Source organism: Gavialis gangeticus, unplaced genomic scaffold, assembly GCF_001723915.1.
Source record: "Gavialis gangeticus isolate Ggan-Ray unplaced genomic scaffold, GavGan_comp1, whole genome shotgun sequence".
Classification (NCBI taxonomy): Eukaryota; Metazoa; Chordata; order Crocodylia; family Gavialidae; genus Gavialis; species Gavialis gangeticus.
In genome coordinates, this window is record NW_017729009.1 from 4,120,521 (window position 1) to 4,137,914 (window position 17,394).

General features: G+C 46.8%; 1 protein-coding gene across 1 annotated transcript in view; it reads right to left on the reverse strand.

Annotated features, from left to right (window-relative positions):
* RBPJL (recombination signal binding protein for immunoglobulin kappa J region like) overlaps positions 1-17,394 on the reverse strand; it is a 20,774-nt gene that overhangs the window by 2,344 nt on the left and 1,036 nt on the right. The window contains exons 2-9 of the mRNA XM_019509725.1: positions 13,917-14,042; positions 10,953-11,023; positions 9,464-9,579; positions 5,200-5,374; positions 4,205-4,342; positions 2,690-2,799; positions 1,265-1,405; positions 609-764 (exon numbers count right to left, since the gene is read on the reverse strand). Coding sequence (XP_019365270.1) covers positions 609-764; positions 1,265-1,405; positions 2,690-2,799; positions 4,205-4,342; positions 5,200-5,374; positions 9,464-9,579; positions 10,953-11,023; positions 13,917-14,042 — 1,033 coding nt within the window. The remainder of the gene's footprint in view (positions 1-608; positions 765-1,264; positions 1,406-2,689; positions 2,800-4,204; positions 4,343-5,199; positions 5,375-9,463; positions 9,580-10,952; positions 11,024-13,916; positions 14,043-17,394) is intronic.

Below are 17,394 nucleotides of genomic sequence, written 5' to 3' on the forward strand. Positions count from 1 at the left end.
GGGGGGGGCTGGCAGGGGTCCCCCCATGGTCCCCTCCCCTCCCCTAGTACTCACCTGCTCAGAGTGGCTGCAGCTCCCTGCTGCAGCCACCGGGGACTGCCCGAATCATCAAAGCTCTCCAAATCTTTGTTGAAGATTCAGAGAGCTTTGAATCGATTCGGACCTTGAATTTGGTCCCCTGATTCAATTCAGATTCGGCCACCGAATCAGGCTGAATCTCCTCCAAATCAAATCACCACCCGAAGCTTCGCACAGCCCTAGTGAACTGTTCCTGCCTTGAAGGCAAAACACAGCAGTGGCTCCAGGAGAGGAGACCGGAGCCGTGAAGAAAGATACTCCCAGAGCTTGTGTGGGAAGGGCGGTACTGGGAAAAAATTGAGTCGTTAATAGCTCCAGTTACTGGGTGGGAGGAGACAGATTAGCATATTGATCCTTCAAATCATCTGTGACAAATCTGCTCTGGTTATGTGCACAGAGGGCAGCACAGGGCAACAAGCCCTGGGGCAAAGAATAAGGGGCACATGCAGAGGTGGTGACTTGGATTCGTAGCTTTGGTGAGCAGGGTTACTACAACAGCCCTGGGCTAAGAGCAGAAGTCCTCCCCATACCTGCAGGGTGGTTATGAGTGGGACAGGGCTCACGAGGTCCTGAATACAGGCCAGGCTGTCGCTGAAGGTATATTCCACCGTCTCTGTTCCAATGATTGTCCAGCAGGAGCCATCATTCAGCAGCTCACGGTTTGCTTCCTTTGGGCATGGAGATGCCTGCACAGAGTCTCCTATCACCATGCATGTTGAGGCAGTGAGGATAGGGGGCTGGGGACCAGGACTGTGCTCCTTTGGGTAGTCATACCACTTTCCTGTGGTTCACTTGCTCCATCAGGAAGTGGAGATGATAACGCTCACTCTTTGCATGCAGTGGGAGGTGAATTGCAGATGCTATCTGCCCTGCCTTTGAGAGGATCACCCAGGAGCTTAGTCCCATGATGTGGATGGAGTGAGGGGGAAGCTGTGTGGATATGGGGTGACAGGTAAAGTTTGGGCAAGCCCACCATGGGCAGGGAGGCTTGATGGTCATCACCACACAATGGCTCTCATGTTGCCTAAATTGATTAATATAATTTGGGGGTGGAGGGGGTTTCATTGTAAGGCCCCCAAGTGATGAATTCAGCAGCAAGTAACAAGAGAGAGAGGAGCTGGACCTGAGGGTGCTTGGTCACCTTCGAACCAGGACAGTTCCTCACGGGCTGCCTACACGGCACTACCTGGAACTGGATCACTTTCTCCATTGAGAGGCACAAGTACATCCCATCACTGCCCTGGAACTGGAACGCGCACTTGTGGAGCTGGGAGATGGGCTCGTCCACATCCAGCAGGGCATACTGCTTGGTGACTTTCCGGATGATCTGCGGGGAGCAGGCCCAGGTTGGTTGACTGGCAGCAGCAGGAAGCTGCTCAGTAAACACTTTTAACCCTTTGTGTGAACTCGACAAAGCAAGCGGTGTGAGGCTGGTGGTATGACCTCCCAGCCCCCTCCTTTCACTCTGTGGGATGGACATGGCGCTAAGGCAGTGCCTGCCATTGCCACAGCCCTCCCTTTGCTACTGTTCCCAGACAGTCTGCACTGTGCTCCAAGCGACCAGCCCAAAGTGCATACTTGGACCTGTGCTCTGCACAAACCACACTTCATCGCTGCAGGTGAGGGCAGCTGCAACCTGTTCCATTATAAGCTACCACTGTGGATCCCTGCCTGGGCAAAGTAGGGGCATTGAAACAAAGGTAGAAGCAGAAACCAAAGGGATATCCCACAGATCCTTGCCTGGGAAAAGAAAGCAAAGTCTATGCTTCCCTGCATAGAGGGTAAGTGGCTATACCGCTAGCTCCCCCAGGACATCTGACACAGAGCCACAAGGAACACCCCGAGTCCATGACTGCAACCCACACAGCTGCCATGCCTGCCCATGTAGATGATGCGTTTTTTTTGGTTTTTTTTCTTTAAAGAAATTTTTCATGTTCCAAGCCAAATCAGCCAAATTAAGTCCAAATCCATGAGTCAGACCAGTACCACAAGTGGCCCTACAACCAGCAAACATGCTCCACCCCCACCAGGGGCCTCAGATATTTCCAAAGTCCCTTGACAGGCATCCAATGTGCAGGCCCAAGCCTTGGATGCCCCCAAGCTTTGCCTGCCCTCAGCCATATGGCTGCAGGAGCAAGTTAGGGAGGAGCCTCCCATTTCTATAAAATGGATTTTAAGCCCCAACACCTTGGTGGGTACTAAACCATGCCAGAAGAACAGTTATCCTAGAGAGGGTTTAAGGAAAACTGCCTTCATGGACCCAGATACATGGTGTTTCCCTTGCCAGGTAAGTATGTAGATGCAATGCAACGGCATGGTTGCATTCTGAATACCTGCCCACCCCTCCTCCCCTCTCTTTGCTGGCTGTGGACACCTGAGGGTGAGCTTCAGAACAAGGAGGTGAGTGCTGTAGCAAGCACAGGGCAAACCAGCTGTCCAGGGGAGGAGTTTGTCACAGCCCATGCCTGCTTGAGTTAAGGAGCAGCTTGCTTGTCCTGTCTGGGAACTGAAGCCAATGGTGAGCAGTATCATGTGTTTGCTCAGACCCATGCAGCCAAGGCTTTGAGTGTGGGCTGCTGCTTCTTGAGTCTGAATCTCTTCCGAGCCTTACCAGGGGAGGCAGCATGATGCCGGTAGCTGTGCAGATGAGCTGAACTACTGAGCCGTAGCGAACGTACCCTTCCCGCAGAGGGAACTCACCCTGGATGCAGTGCTCATCGGCTTCCCATAGAGAGAAAAGGAGGCAGAGTTACCAACCATGAGAAGAAAGCAGCTTCTTGAGGCATAGCTACATTAACACATTAGAAGGGAATGATTCTTGTCTCCCCAGAGAGCCTGCTGTCATTGAGGGCAAGGGCTTCTCTGGACACTTTCCAGGCAGCCACTGACTTTCTTAGTATGAAGTGCAATAACTTTTGTGGGCAATCCAGAATAAGGCTCTGGACAGATTAACTGTTTAAACTAGCATGAAAAAGTAGTGGAGAAATCACAGTCACCTGAACTGGGGTAACACTGTCTGATCCATTGAAACATTACTTCTGAAAGAATCAGAGTGGCATTGCCCCAGGGATGGAGGGAAACACAGAACCTTGTGCCCAGCAGGCAGAGGTCCCCTGAGATTCCCGAATGTCACATGGGACACTGGGATCATTAAGTGATGCCTTCAAATTCAAAAACAGGGTAGACTGGGATGTATCCCATTTCATGCAAAATAGAGCTGGCCATCAGTCTTTGGACACATTGCCCAGACAGGCGCACCTTGAGCTGCCCTTGTCCAAGACCACTAAAAACAGTAGGTATCTTTCCATTGATCTCAGAGGGTATTGGAGCAGGTCCTAAGGAGGAAATGGCTTTGGTATTTGGAGATGGGTGGTAAGGACTCAACTCAAACTACATCTTTGGGAAAGAGATACTGGGTGTAAGTGCTAAGACAGGCCCAGGGGAGAGCAAGAGACAGGGCAGGGGTTGTTGCTGCATCTGTGCACATCTGTGTGACACAGTAAGAAACAGGAGCTAAGGCAGCAAAGTGACAGCAGGCAACATGGAGGAAGCTGCTGCTCCTCTGGCACAGAAGGAGGATGACCCGTGTGCTTGGGAGCGCCGGTAGCAGGTATCCGAGAAATCGCCAAAGACAGACACTGCCATTTCCCATCATTGCATCTCCACAGTATCTGAGTTCCTCCCAACATCCCTGGAAGTCAGGGCAATGCTAATACAGCCATTTTATAGCACTAAGGTGCAGAGAGGCTAAATGACTTACCTAGGCTTTCACAGATAATCTGAGAAGGAGCAAAACAATGAGCCCAAGTCTTGCAGACTAACATACTGAGTGATGAACTATCCTATACCCAACAGAACTCAGTCTGCAGGGAAGGGAGCACAGTGGCCTGTACAGGCCCTGAGGGCCTGCTGGAAGCTGGCCTCAGAGATTCATGGGATTTAGGAAAAAGGGCACTTAGTGACCTGTGATTGTGACACTGAAAATCAGTTATCAAGGTGCTTGGTTGGCCAGATCCATCCCTGCCATTAAAGGCTACAGTTCCAGTGGCTCTGCTGATGTGCATCCCTTTACACCACCATGCATGTGGCCCCCCATGTGCTCTGCAGAACACATCAACTTCCTCACCCAGGTGGAGTGTAAATGCTGCCCACTGCCTTGCACTGGCGATGAAAGCGCCGCCTTCTACGGACAGGTAGCGGGTGCTGACCGTCTGGGAGCGCAGGCGGTTAAAGAGGGAAACCTTAGACCCAGACGAGATGCACACTGCAGAACAACAGACAAACAGACAGACAGACTATAGCATTAGTGCTGCAGCATTAAATGCACTTGAACCAGCATCGGCTCTGGAGGGATTTTGTCCAAATGCCAGAATATGGCTGAGGTAATTGATAGCTGCATAGTGCATATGCCAGTGACTGCTCTGCATGCAATGTGTCCTTCCTTTCCCCTGGAATGCTACTGTCTGGTTGGAGACTAGGGATGAAATATGCACTAGCAAATCATCTGGTTAAACATCTGGTTCTGTGAGGAGTCATGGTGAGCATGCGTGAGTGGGATCCATGAGGGCAAGAGCATCTTGAAGAACCTCGTGGACTGTTAGGTGAGTAGCTGTCTTGTGCCTTCCCTACTGAAATGTTGTAATTTCTTTGAAACAAGACTAGCTACCTACTCAATGAAGTGGTCACTTTTTCTCACCCTAAGTGATATTTGCTTACCCTCCATGCATTTTTCATGTTGGGCTTTTGTAATGGGTGGCCAACCTGTGTGTACAGAACACTGAACAGAAAGATTGCCAGAGCTTGATACGTTCAGCAGAAATACACCCAATCCATTCTTCCTTCCACTGGGTTTGGAAAGGCCTGTATTGCATAACTGACTTCCCTAGCAGTAGAAACACTGTGAAGAAATCATGTGATGGTATCTGGGTTCCTTTACACCAGGATCTGATTTTCCTACAGCACCTGAAACCAGTGTTCAGGGATTAGCTACCCAGCTAATCAGCAAGCTGCAACAGGACTTGCTCCTGCAACAGCACAACATGGAAAGTAACAAGAAAACCACTATTCTCAGCCCTTCAGTCATTAGCTCCCATGGCTAAGTCTGCCTGCCCAGCTACTTACAATCTGTGTTCTTCAGAGACTGCTTCTTTTGAGAGGGCTTGGAGATCACTTTGATCAGCTTGCTGTGGAAAGTGCCGATCTCTTGCCCATTGCTGAAGAAAAGCTTCAGAACCAGCCGGAAGTGTTTCCGCTTGTCAGCATCTGAGATGTAGAGTGCCTTGGCACAGCTGAACTCCTGTGAATAGCAAAGGACTACTGCTAGACAGCAGAGGTTGCATTTGGAGCCTTTGGCCCAATGTCACTGAAGACACACCAACACGAAGCTCAGTTACCTAGCTGAATTAGTAGCAGCCCTTTCAGTTGCAGATTTCTTTAGCTGTGGCTGGTGGATTTTATTTGCTGGGGAGGTGAGAGCCTGGCAATAGCACTGGTTAGATGCTGGTTTAGTATAGAAGATCCTCTTAAACTCATATTTTTTACTCATGTGACTCTCATACGTTTTTTCTAAAATTCCTACTGGACCGGGGCAAGGGGCTTGACTGAACAGAGACTGACACTGATTGTTAGGCATGGGTAGGGAACTTATTGTGGCTATGGGGACCTGGAGGTTCCTAGGCATTGCAGTGGTGGGCACAGCTTTTAACATTGGTAATCATTATTATTCATATTACAGTAGCACTGGGTAGGAGTGTCACTCAGGGACTGGGTCTCACTAAACTAGGTGCTGTCCAAACAGAGCAAACACAGTCCCTGCCCTAAATGCTTACAGTCTGTGCTGCAAATGGTTTACTGATGGACAGGGCACTTTTTGGACAAATAAGACCCAGTCTTCTCAGGAGGGAGCTTTCCATGTTTAGATTAGGGAATCTATGGCCTTTGACAGACAGGAGCTGTGGATCTATCCACCTTTCTGTCATAAGGAATTGTGTCAAATTAGCTGCTCATGTTTTAGGTGGAGAAACTTTGAAGCAATGAAACAAGCAAACACACAAAAACCTGCAGAATTGTACAAAAGTTGTCACTGTTTTGCTCCAAACTATTTTGCTTCCTGGAGTGTTTCACTTTGCCTTGAAATATTAGCCTGGTGACAGGTTCAAGGTTTTCTTGCTTCCGTAAAATGTCACATGAGAACCAGCAAATCCACTTCCCTGTGAAACTTCACACTGAAACAGAAGTGCGCTGCAATGGAACAGGTTATGTTTTAAATACGTGTCTGGGTGTTTAAAGGCACACTGGGTAGAGAAAGACTGAAAACAGTCAGTGAACACATCTACATGAGATGCTACTGCGCCGTAGCGTTGCCAGGCACTAACTGTGACATGACGCTATTGCATAGTAGTAATGAGCTACTGTGTGGTAGCTCATTGCTACTGTGCAGTATCGTCAAAAAAAAAAACGTGGAGACAGTACTGCACAGCAATGGTGGGTACTGCACAGTCACTTAGTACTAGCTTATGTTCGCTCCTCACGTAGTCCACCACTTGTGTAGACGTGTATTCTCTCCTCCCATCTATTTAACTCTCTGTTTATCCATTTGTCAGAGACTTTTAGAATAAGTTGAGTCCTATAAACAGGCGTGAATATGCTGAGCCTTACATACATGAATTACTCCTGTTGGATGAACTGCAAGGTTGAACATATGAAAGTTGTAGGAGTGAAGTTTGAGGTTGTAAGTTCTTTGGGACAAGGCTTGGAAATGTGCATGAAAAGTACCCAGCACAAGGAAGCCCTGATTGTAAACTGCAATATTATGAAGAGAAGGAAAATGACCACAAGACTCCCTTTCATTTCTGACAAAATATGAAGGCATAGATAGGGTCAGGCAATCAATTTATGCAGCAAAGCAGCCCACACCACAGTCTTCTCAGTGGGAGCATAACAGAACCACTAAATCACCAGTGCAATCTTTACTTATCCAAAGGCCCCAGTAGAGTTACAGGACCATATATACATATCCTGTGTGTGTATACGTATATACATATATACATATCCTGTGTAAAGACACAATAAGGCCTGTGCCTGCCCAAGAAAGTGTAGTTTAAATCATACTCTCGCTTTAAAGCATTTTGACCCAGTGAGGGACCCCTTCACGTGGCTGTAGTGCTGGGAAGCTCTCTGGGGGCTCCAGGCACTAGATGACAGTTCCTTCTTGTCTTTCCTGGTGTGCTTTGGATTTTCAGAAAGAACTGTCCGTGGGCCTCTGTTCAGTGTCCATTTACAATGAATCTAAACACAATCCCAGGAGACAAGTCTTCCATCACCAGGCATCAGTGCCACATAGCAGTGCCTGCTATGTCCACCTAAGAAAATGTGTGGCCAGACAAAGCCTCTCCCATTTGGACATAATGGTGTCTATTCAAAGGCACCATAGGTTCATTTAAAAGGGGCAATGATTGGCGATGTTATTACAGGTGGAATGAAGAGCTCAGGAATGGCAGAGGCTTTGTTGACATAGGGGTAAGAGAATTCCAAATGGAAATTAATGTTCACATGTGATTTACCCAACATAACATGAGAACTCTCCCTAGGTTTACAGTTTCCCCGTCATCTTGGCATTCTTTCTGTACTGATATGCCTTGCTCTAGCTGTAGCGAAAGGCATTGCAAACACAAAGGTCCTTTTTGTAATGTTTCTGGCCCACCTCAGATCCCACATTCTTTGGAGACCTAAGATAATGCTTTATATTTTTCCCTATAAGGAGATGCCAAGTTATGGCTCCAGCGCTTAAAGTTTGGGACAAGCTGGTGTTTTCTTTAGCTGTTTATCTGTAATTGAAACACACTTTTATTTTGTGATGTGTTGCATTGCTGTTCATCAAGAGACTACCATGGGCTGGGAAAGCTGTGTAATCCCTGGCACGCTGCCAGCCACAGGGGCCAGGGAACCAAAGAGTCGGCAATGAAGAAAGATAGGTTTCTTTGCAAGCCATGAGAGCTTGTCTGACATTTCTGGCTGCCACATGTGCCACAAGATGATGGCAGAGTGAGAGAGAAGGAGATTGATTTATAAGGAGGGGAAAAAGCAACATCAAGAGGAAAATGGGAGAGAACCAAGAGACTTTACAAAGCTGAACTTCCTTAAGGCTGCAGCAAGCATCCAAACAACTCCTTCATTGTCCAGAAAACTAGAGCTGTCCCATCAGGCTAGGAGTCTCAAGAGGAGCACAGGTGAGTGTTGCCTGCAGGAAAGGGAGGCAGAACCATAGGGACACTTGAATTCTGCTGCTACTCGACTCATCTGTAAGCAGTAGGTTTTGTCCTGTGTCGGCTTAGGAGGTTGGTCTGGTTCTCTAACCCCCGGGCAGGTAGTAAAATACTCTGCAAGTAATGAAATGCCTGCTTATCCCATCAGCAGGAGAGTACTGTAAGGCTGAGGTTTTGTAATCAGATCTACTCATTGCCACCTTTCTTAGACAAGACATGTGCCATCTGCATCTGCCAGTTGATAACAGGAGATTAGAGCAGGACTAATCAAGTGCTCAGGTAAGACAGGGAAGACTTTTACAGTCTGTTAGACCCTAGGTAGATGAGCCAAGGAATAGCTTGGCTGTACTGGTCTCAGCCGGCAGTCTGTTCCACCTAGCCCAGGCAGCAGGCACTGGAACAGCTGCTCACCTCCAAGCCAGGATGCATTACCTGAGCCGCTGTGGCCTGAAAGTTGCCTTCTTCTGCCTGAGCAGCTGGGCACGAATGTGAGCTGATCTCTACTGGAAAAAAACACTCTTTTGCACAAGTAATGGCTAGTAGCTTCTTCCCATATACTGTATCAGATACCCAGCCAGGATGGCTCTGCTTGCTGCCAGATTGCAAGATCTTTGGGACAGGAGCTGCCTTTTTGTTCTGTGCTTGGACAAAGCCCATACAATGAAGTTCTGATCTATGGCTGGGCCTTACATTAATATCCACTGCACACTGCTTTCCTGGGACAGAATAGAGCATTTGGGCAAATGGCTCCTTTCCTCCAAAGCTGCAGGTCCTTAGCCCCCCACTTTCCACAGCATGGGCACTTCTCTTCCGTAGAGCACAACACTTGCTCTGAAAAGAAGCCAGTGGAGACAGGAGCTGCCTGACTCTACGCCCCTATGAGCACTCAGAGCTGAAAGTGGCATGAAGTCCTGGCTGCCCTATATGAATGGACTGTGCAGTGCTCCAGCCCTAAAGCAGAGAGGCTTGGAAAATGATGTTTTCCCAAAGTGACTGCTACAGTGTCCCATTCTCTTTTGGAAAATGGCTCATAGGTAAACCAGGCATGCCCTAGAGGAGCTATGGGAACATGCATGCAGTAGGGAGGAGCAGTTCATGGCACAGGGCTTTACTCCACTTACCTTGGAGTCAGGCTGCTCCTCGAAGTTCAGTTTCTGGGTCTCCAAATGGCTGCCTCCCACACTGTCAAGTCCCATGTATCCACACACCCTCAAACCAGCCTCTCCCAGATTACTCGCTGGAAAAGAGAAGGAGAAACATTCTCTTATGAGAAAACGTTCTCTTATGAGAAAATATGCCAGGACTACTCTCCTCTCTCTTCTTCTTCTGCTCCAGCCCCCTTCTTTTCCTCAAACCTCTAGCATTCCTGATTCTCCTTCACCCAGGCCCCTGCCTCTCCATATTCCCAACTTCTTTTGCCTTTGTATATTCTCTCCCATGTCTATCCCACACTCCTGTCCCTAGACACATCCCAACAGCCCCTGGTTTTGCAGTGTTAATATATCTGCATATGCTGCCCACACGTATACACACTACTCTGTAGGGACAGGAGAGAGATGCCCTGAGACTTTGAAAACCAGACTGGGGATCTGCCAAGCTGTTAATGTCACAATCTAAAATGCCCACCTGAAAACACCTCTGCAACCATTGTCTTTCCCTTCTGCCAGCCCAAATTAATTTGCTGCTGTCACTTGTGTGTTTGACAGTAGTTCAGTTCATGTGGTCTCTGGAGAAGGGATTATGGATGAAATCCTGGCTCTTTTGAAGTCATGGGCAAAACTCTCCTGGCCTTCACTGGTGCAAAAATTTGACTCTGTTATTTATTTATACATCTGCATGGTACTTTGTAACCTCTGGGGTGCTGGGTGTCAGTAACAAAATAGGTGCTGCCACCCCCAGGGAGAGGTCTGCATGGGGGAAATGCTTTGCTTTGCCAAGAATCTGGGGAAGCAAACTTATTCTTTTGTCTTTCTAGCACTGAGAATGCCACCCCGTTCCACTGGCAACCAAGTGCAACATTTCCTAGCCTCTATGGCATTTCTGCCCTGCAGATGCTAATTGTACTGTCATTATTCAGTACTTGTCATACAGTGTTCATAACCAGTGGGAAGACAGTAGCAATGATTTGGCTTCTTCATGTATCAGAAGGGAGCGTGTCAAATTTCCTCAGTCTGACACAGCTGTCCTGATGTGGCACTGTATGCAGACCCCTTTCAGCAAAGCTGGATTTTGCATGACCACTTTTCTGAGCCTGCTGTGGCGACACATTTGGAGACTGTAGAGGGGGTTGAAGTATGGGCTGCTTCTTCCTACAAACTCAGTACTGTGTTTCTGTCTCTTCCTAAAATACTGCTAATCCCCAAAACTCTGCCTTTTCCTGGGAGCATGCTAGAAGAGCTGAAGTGTTATATTTTGCTATCGTCTCCTTTTGGTCTGTTTGAGTATTTGAACTAAACATTCACTTTTCACAGCTGATTTGTACTGTTAGCAATTGGGCACCCGCATGCGAATGGGCCCCGTGGTGGAATGAGTACTTGACACTAACTTTCCCCACTCTGTGCTGAGTTCTGCTCATTGGGAACAGAGGAGCAGCAATAGTCCTGCTCTTACCTTTCACTTGTTCCTGTTTTAGTTTCCATCCTGGTCCAGTCAAGTAAACGCAAGGTGGGGGGCAGAAAAACCTGACGAGACAAAGCAGCACCTTTGTTAACTGACTTGGACACTTAAATAAGGGGCTGCGCTCATTGGTGAGTGAGGATGCAGATTCTCATTCACTGCTTTAGAAAGGGAGATTGGTGGAGAATCACTGACTACAGCTTACACCTTAAGTAAGTCTGTACAATGGAGCACATCCCCTGAATGCTGTACTGTCTTTTTAGTGATAGGTAGATGAAAACTAGTACTGACAAGTGGTCTAGATGTAAAACCATGATGAGACCGTTATAAAAAAGGCAGAGTTATCTGTGTTATTACCCATGCGAGCCATTTTAGGACAGATTTTAAAGGGAGGCAGAGCCATGCACACTCCAGCCAGGTGTGCACTACACTGCATTAGTTTATGCATGAGTAGACATGCAGCTAAGCGCATGGCCATGCAGACAGAATGGTGGCCTTTGCAGTCATGCTGGGGTGGGTGCACAGTGTATCCATTGGTCCCTTCTCTGTTTGGTCTAAGTTGCCTGCTGTGTCATCAACCTCTTCCTTTTCCTTTGCCTATGAGTTCCCTTGGGTTTCTCCACCCCTTTTTCTGCCTTTAGGACTCCAGAGTACTGCTGGGTGATTGGACTGCTGTGGCTTTTCCCACCTTGGTGCATGAAAATCCAGAGCATTTCCCTAACCTATTCACTTAGAGAGAGGAGGAAAAGGAGAAGACAGAAGCTGTTCCAGCATCCTTACCATCCTTGCCAGCAGAGTTAGCTGTGCTGAGGCAGCTCTTTTATCATCTCCACCAGGTGCTACAAACCAGCTACTTTCAGTGCCCTCCCCAGCACCTCAGCCACAGCATCCAGACAGCTCTGCCCAAGGCATTTGCCAGCAGCAGCCACATCTATAAGATCTTCTGTTTAGCTGAACACATTAACCCTGCTCCCTGGAAGATGGCTGAGTGGAATGCAGGGAAAGAAGCCTTGAGTTTTTCCCCCCCTAAATCAAGGGAGAATTTGTCATGGTGACTTTTTCAGTGTGGAATGTGGGCGTTTCAGCAGGTTGGGAACAGAGTTTGTATTCACAGCCAGATTATGAGACTAATGCAAATAAATCTATACCCAAAGTTTTGGAAACACATTTTCCTGTGTTTTATTTGGGTTTCCACTGTCTTTACATCCATGTGAATGGTACAGATTCATCTCATATTGATACTATATAAAATATTAGGAATGAAAACACCAATATGGTGTGGTTTGAGATTTTGGGGCCTTAGAGTCCTTGAGTCTGTATTTATTTAAATAAGCTAGCTACAGTGCAGAATGCTGAATCCCCTTAACCAGGAAAAATAGCATTAGCCCATTTAAACTTTAACCCAGAAGCTCTGGGCCAGCTTGTTATTACTTTTTAAGGTTTTGCTTCTCTCTTTCCTGCCAAACCCACTAAAACCTGCTTCCCAGCATCCTTTGCACCATATCTGAAGCAGGGGGGCGCCAGGGGTATATTTTTGGTTAGCCTCAGTGACGCAGCAACTTCCCTCGCTGGCACAGCATCCCCAGAGGATCACAATCCCATGGCTATTAGAGATGGTCCTAGACCAGAACTGCAGACCCACACCCCTCTGAACTCCAGGAGAGGCTGGGTCTCCATCTGCCTTTCAGAGCTGCCTCCCTTCTCTGCCATGCATAACACGAACAATTTCCAGCTTGTCCTTCAGATAAGTTTGGGACTGAGTGTGTATCCAAACTCTACAGCCTCATCCCACCTCTCTGAATGTTATTTCCTGTGACAGAGAAGAGATGGGAGTCATGAAAAGCTACACCCCAGCCTCAGTTTGGGTCACTCACAGCATAACAGAGGGAGAGAAATGACGGTAAAGGAGGGAAATGAATGACAGAAAAAGGCAAAGGGTAGGAGAGGATAGCAAAGAGGAAAGCAGGTCTTCCACTGTTAAGTGGAGTGAGCAGAGCCCGCTCGCAGGTGGCACTCTGACTAGTGGTGTGGGGGGAGACTGAAGTGGCCGCTGGAGTCCCACAGATCCTCCAACCATTTAGGACACAGCGTTCAGGAGATCATCGAATCCAACCTCCTGGTCCGGGAAGGATCACGCTTCTTGAAACCATTCAAGTACCTGTCTAACTTGCTCTTAAAAATGTAGAAGGCTAGAGACTCCACAATCACTCTAGGTCATCTGTTCCAATAACCACCAATATCTACCCTCATCTGTTCCAATAATCACCTTTATCATAACAAAGTTCTTCCTAATACCCAACCCAAATTTCCTACATGGCAATTTAAGACCATTACTCCTTGTTTCATCCCCGGCAGCCACATAAAATTGTCTATTACCATCCTCTTTATAATCACTCTTTATGTATTTGAAAACTGTTATCAGATTCCCCTCAGCCTTTTTTAATCACCAGTCAATATAATTATTTGAGTAATTCATCAATGTAAACAACAACAAAAATAGCCTGGTGTTGATGAGTTGGCAATCTTTCATCTTGAGCTATGGATGAAGGGCCAAGGTGTTGTTGCAGTATGAAGATGCTTTCAAATAACAGCCTTTTGGAGACTCTGGACACTAACAGAAATGTCCAAGTTATTCACGTGACGAGGTCTAGGTCTTTGGTAGGGTCTCCAGGGCACTAAGATAACTGGGCCTTTTCTCTCTGCGTTCTTTTTTAACTCTATTCTGATTGGTTGTTCGGAGATCTTCCCTTCTTTCTGTTATTAATATTGGATCCATGAAGGCTGACAGGTATACAGAATGGGATATAACAATGCGGTTATATTACTTTATCTGCTTCCTCTGAATGGAAACTCAAGGAAGTTTGAAAGGGAATTCGAAGTGGCTGTTTTTGAAGGGACTTTATAGAGATGTTGTAAAGAAGGCTATGCAGGGGCTTGGGAGTTAGATGAATGGCCTACCTTTTTTCATTGCCATACGATTTCTGTGCAACTTTTGCATGCAGTATCAGCACAGTCTGGTCAGCTGGAAGTTGCAGGTATCTGCGCACTCCATCTCGAAGCGGGTGATTTTGGTTTGGGATGGATCTAAAAGACAGTCCTGAGTCATATCATAGCCACTGGGACACACAGCTTTGCTGGTGACTACCACCAAATCCTGCCTTGGAGCCACTCCAGAAAGTGAAGACAATGAGCAGGTCTCCATGTAATGCCCTCCTATTCTCCACCCACCTGCACTCTGGTGTTCATGCTGTGCTCTGGCTAACATGTCACCTTGATAGTACAACCTGTTATACATAGATCCTATTCATGCCCGTCTCTGCCCAGCATTATAAAACCTGTTCTGCTCACTGCACTGTCTGATATCGTACATACTAACAACAGAGGTTTTACCAGCAGTTTTGAGACAACTCCTTCACTCTGTCAGTGCTTCTACTAGCAAATGGGTTAGTGTCTTTGAGGAGGAGCTGCCCTTTCAGTAAGACTTCCCACTCCCAGCAGGGGCCCCATTTAATAAAGCACAGCAGGACATGAAGAAGTCAGCTCTCTCATTAAGAAGCACTGGGAATCAGACCCATGCAAAGTTGTTGTAGGACAGACCCCACAATTAAATATCCTTTGGTTAATTTAACAGCTGCTTTCCCTGGCCTTCAGAAGAGAGAGACTCTCACAGTTTACCAACGCTTTCGTTCCCAGTACTTAGGAAAGTACTTGCAGTTCTTCCTCTCTTTCTAGGACTTTCAGTTCCTCCTCTCTGCCCTGTATTTATGCAGGCAGCAGCCACCTGACTTACAATTAAATCATTTCTTTTCTTACATTTGGGTACTTGAAAACACCAGTGCCAGATTTTCTGAAGTGCTGGATCTGAACCTGGACCTGGACCTGTCATATGCCCCTGTGCAAAGGAAGTTAAAATGTTACCCTGTCAGAAGGGTGGCATTTTACACACTGGTGCTACTTAGTCAAGAATGGCCTATTTTATCCTTAATAATTTATTTCTCATTATCATTGACCATCATCATTATACTCTTGGTTACACTACACTGGAGCTGTCTGTCATGGAATGCATTCTGCCATTTCCTTTCATCTGAATGCAGCCTTCTTATGTTGTATTTGTTTTCCCCCCTCTCCCCCTGGTTCATTGTGAATATTTATGGTAGTGAATAATGAGCATGATTGGGGAGATATTATTCTTGGAAGCAGGAGTGGGTGTTTTGTTTCTGTCAGTGATTGCTGGTTGGAAATACCCCATCATGACCTAAGAAGAGAGGAGCAAATCCTTATCTGGTGAAAGGAAAGGTGGTTCTGTTGATTCTAGTAGATCAGGGTGGGCAAAATGTGGCCCAGGGGTCAGATGCAGCCTGCCAGGCCATTCTATCTGGCCCATGGGGCCCCTAAAAAAATTAGAAAATTAATATTTATCTGCTCTGGGCTGCCTGTCATGCAGCTCTCAATGGCTTGCCAAAACTCTGTAAGTGGCCCTCTGCCCAAAATAATCGCCTGCCCCTGCAGTAGATTCACACTAGCTGCATACCTGGCCCACAGACTGATGTAAATCTCACAGCCTCACACTGTGCTTGACTGTAACCTGAACCAAACATAGGCCATTTATTTTAGAAGCGGCTCCAGCCAGAGAAAAGTTGCACAGCTAAGTGGCTTATGGGCACTGTGGAGATGTCTTGAGCTACTGCCTCATCTTCACAAGAGGCAAAACTCTGTTGAGCACAGCACCAGCCCCAGCCTGAGAAAATGGCCCATTTGATCCATCAAAACCTGGCAAGTGGGAACAGAAGGCTTGGGACTGAGTAGGGCAATGAGCCACTCACTACATGACAGGAAATACTGGAGAGGATGGGAACAAGAGCTGTCTGGGTAGGATCCTCCTCATACTGCTGCTCGGGGAAAACATTCTCCGGCAGACATCAGGAAGAAAGTCAATGGAGATCCTGCCCATTCCCAGAGATCTACGTATGAAAAGGCTGTGACTTCCTCATATATTTTGTAGGAAAATGAAAATGCTTGGGCATGCTCCAAATACAGGGTTATGTGGATAAATACCCATGCTATGTTCCTACATACAACCTGGCAGACACAAATGGAGAGGTTTCAGATGCACAAGAAGGAGGACAAATACTGAGCATCTTTAGTTTCTCATCGATGAAGCACTCGTATGAAAACTGGATGGAAACAGGCTCCCAGTGTCTGGGTTCTCCCATTGCTGCTGGGGTCATATATGATGTCACACCCAGCCAAATGTCCTCTTCATACAAAAGAGTTGAACATGCCAGTTGTGGTTACTTAAAACCTGTGTTTGGCAGTATATCTTCCAGTGGCTCTCTGGTGCAAAGAGCTTCTCACAGCTCAAACTCCCAAGTTTCATGGCTGTGAAAAAGGGGGAGAAACTACCTCTAAAAACATGAGATGCTCTCCATGTGAAAGCCTTCTCAGGCACTTCACCTGCCAATCCTACACTTTTCAGTACAACACAAACCTATTGGGAAAGGGCATTGATCCTTACAGCTTTCAGTAGCAACGTTACACCAGGAATCAGACATGCAGCCATTCATACCAAGATTCATAGATTTATTATCTTATGCTACAGTGCTGATGCTATAAGTCAGACAACCTGGAGTCCTCTTTATCTGAGGTCTGCCCCAGAATAATTTTGCACTTTTGTATTCTACAGTCTTTTTCACCTTTGATTTGTAGGTTGGTCTCTAGGTCCCCTGTTCCCAGTGAATGATCACATACATTGTCCAAGTTGTGTCACTCAGCTCTTCAACTGCTGTGAATCAGCATAGTTCTACTGAAGTCAATGAAGTAGCAGCAGATGGACGTACATACCAGCTAATAATATGACCCTCTTTTAGCTGATACAAGGCAACTGCTAATGTTATCTGGGAAGTACAGGTTTTCAGTTAGCTATCCCAATCAGGACTGCAGAGCTTGAATTGGCCAGAAGTGTTGTTTCTACTGATGAAATCGATACATGCACACCAACTGCAGATGCTCCCTCAGCCTGACTAAGGGTTTTTATACCTGAAAGCTTGCAAAGAAGAATTTTTCTAACTATTTGAGATGGTCTAATAAAAGTTACCATATGTACCCAAAGAACCTTGTTTGCCACTTTATCAGCTTTCCCTGGATACTGATCAGTTGCTCCACCATAGCAGCAGTGCTTATTTCAATCTGTCAAATGGCTTAATTTAACCATCGATAGCTGCTTGGCTGTTTATAATCGTGCATGGACAAGGACATTCAGTATAAAAGTTCTTGAGCCTCTTGACATAGCATTGCTATCCAGTCTGAGTCATAGATTTCATAGACATTAGGGTTGGAAGAGACCTCAGAAAATCATTGAGTCCAGCCCCCTGCCCAAAGGGCAGGAAGTCAGCTGGGGTCATAGGATCCCAGCAAGATAAGCATCCAATTTACTCTT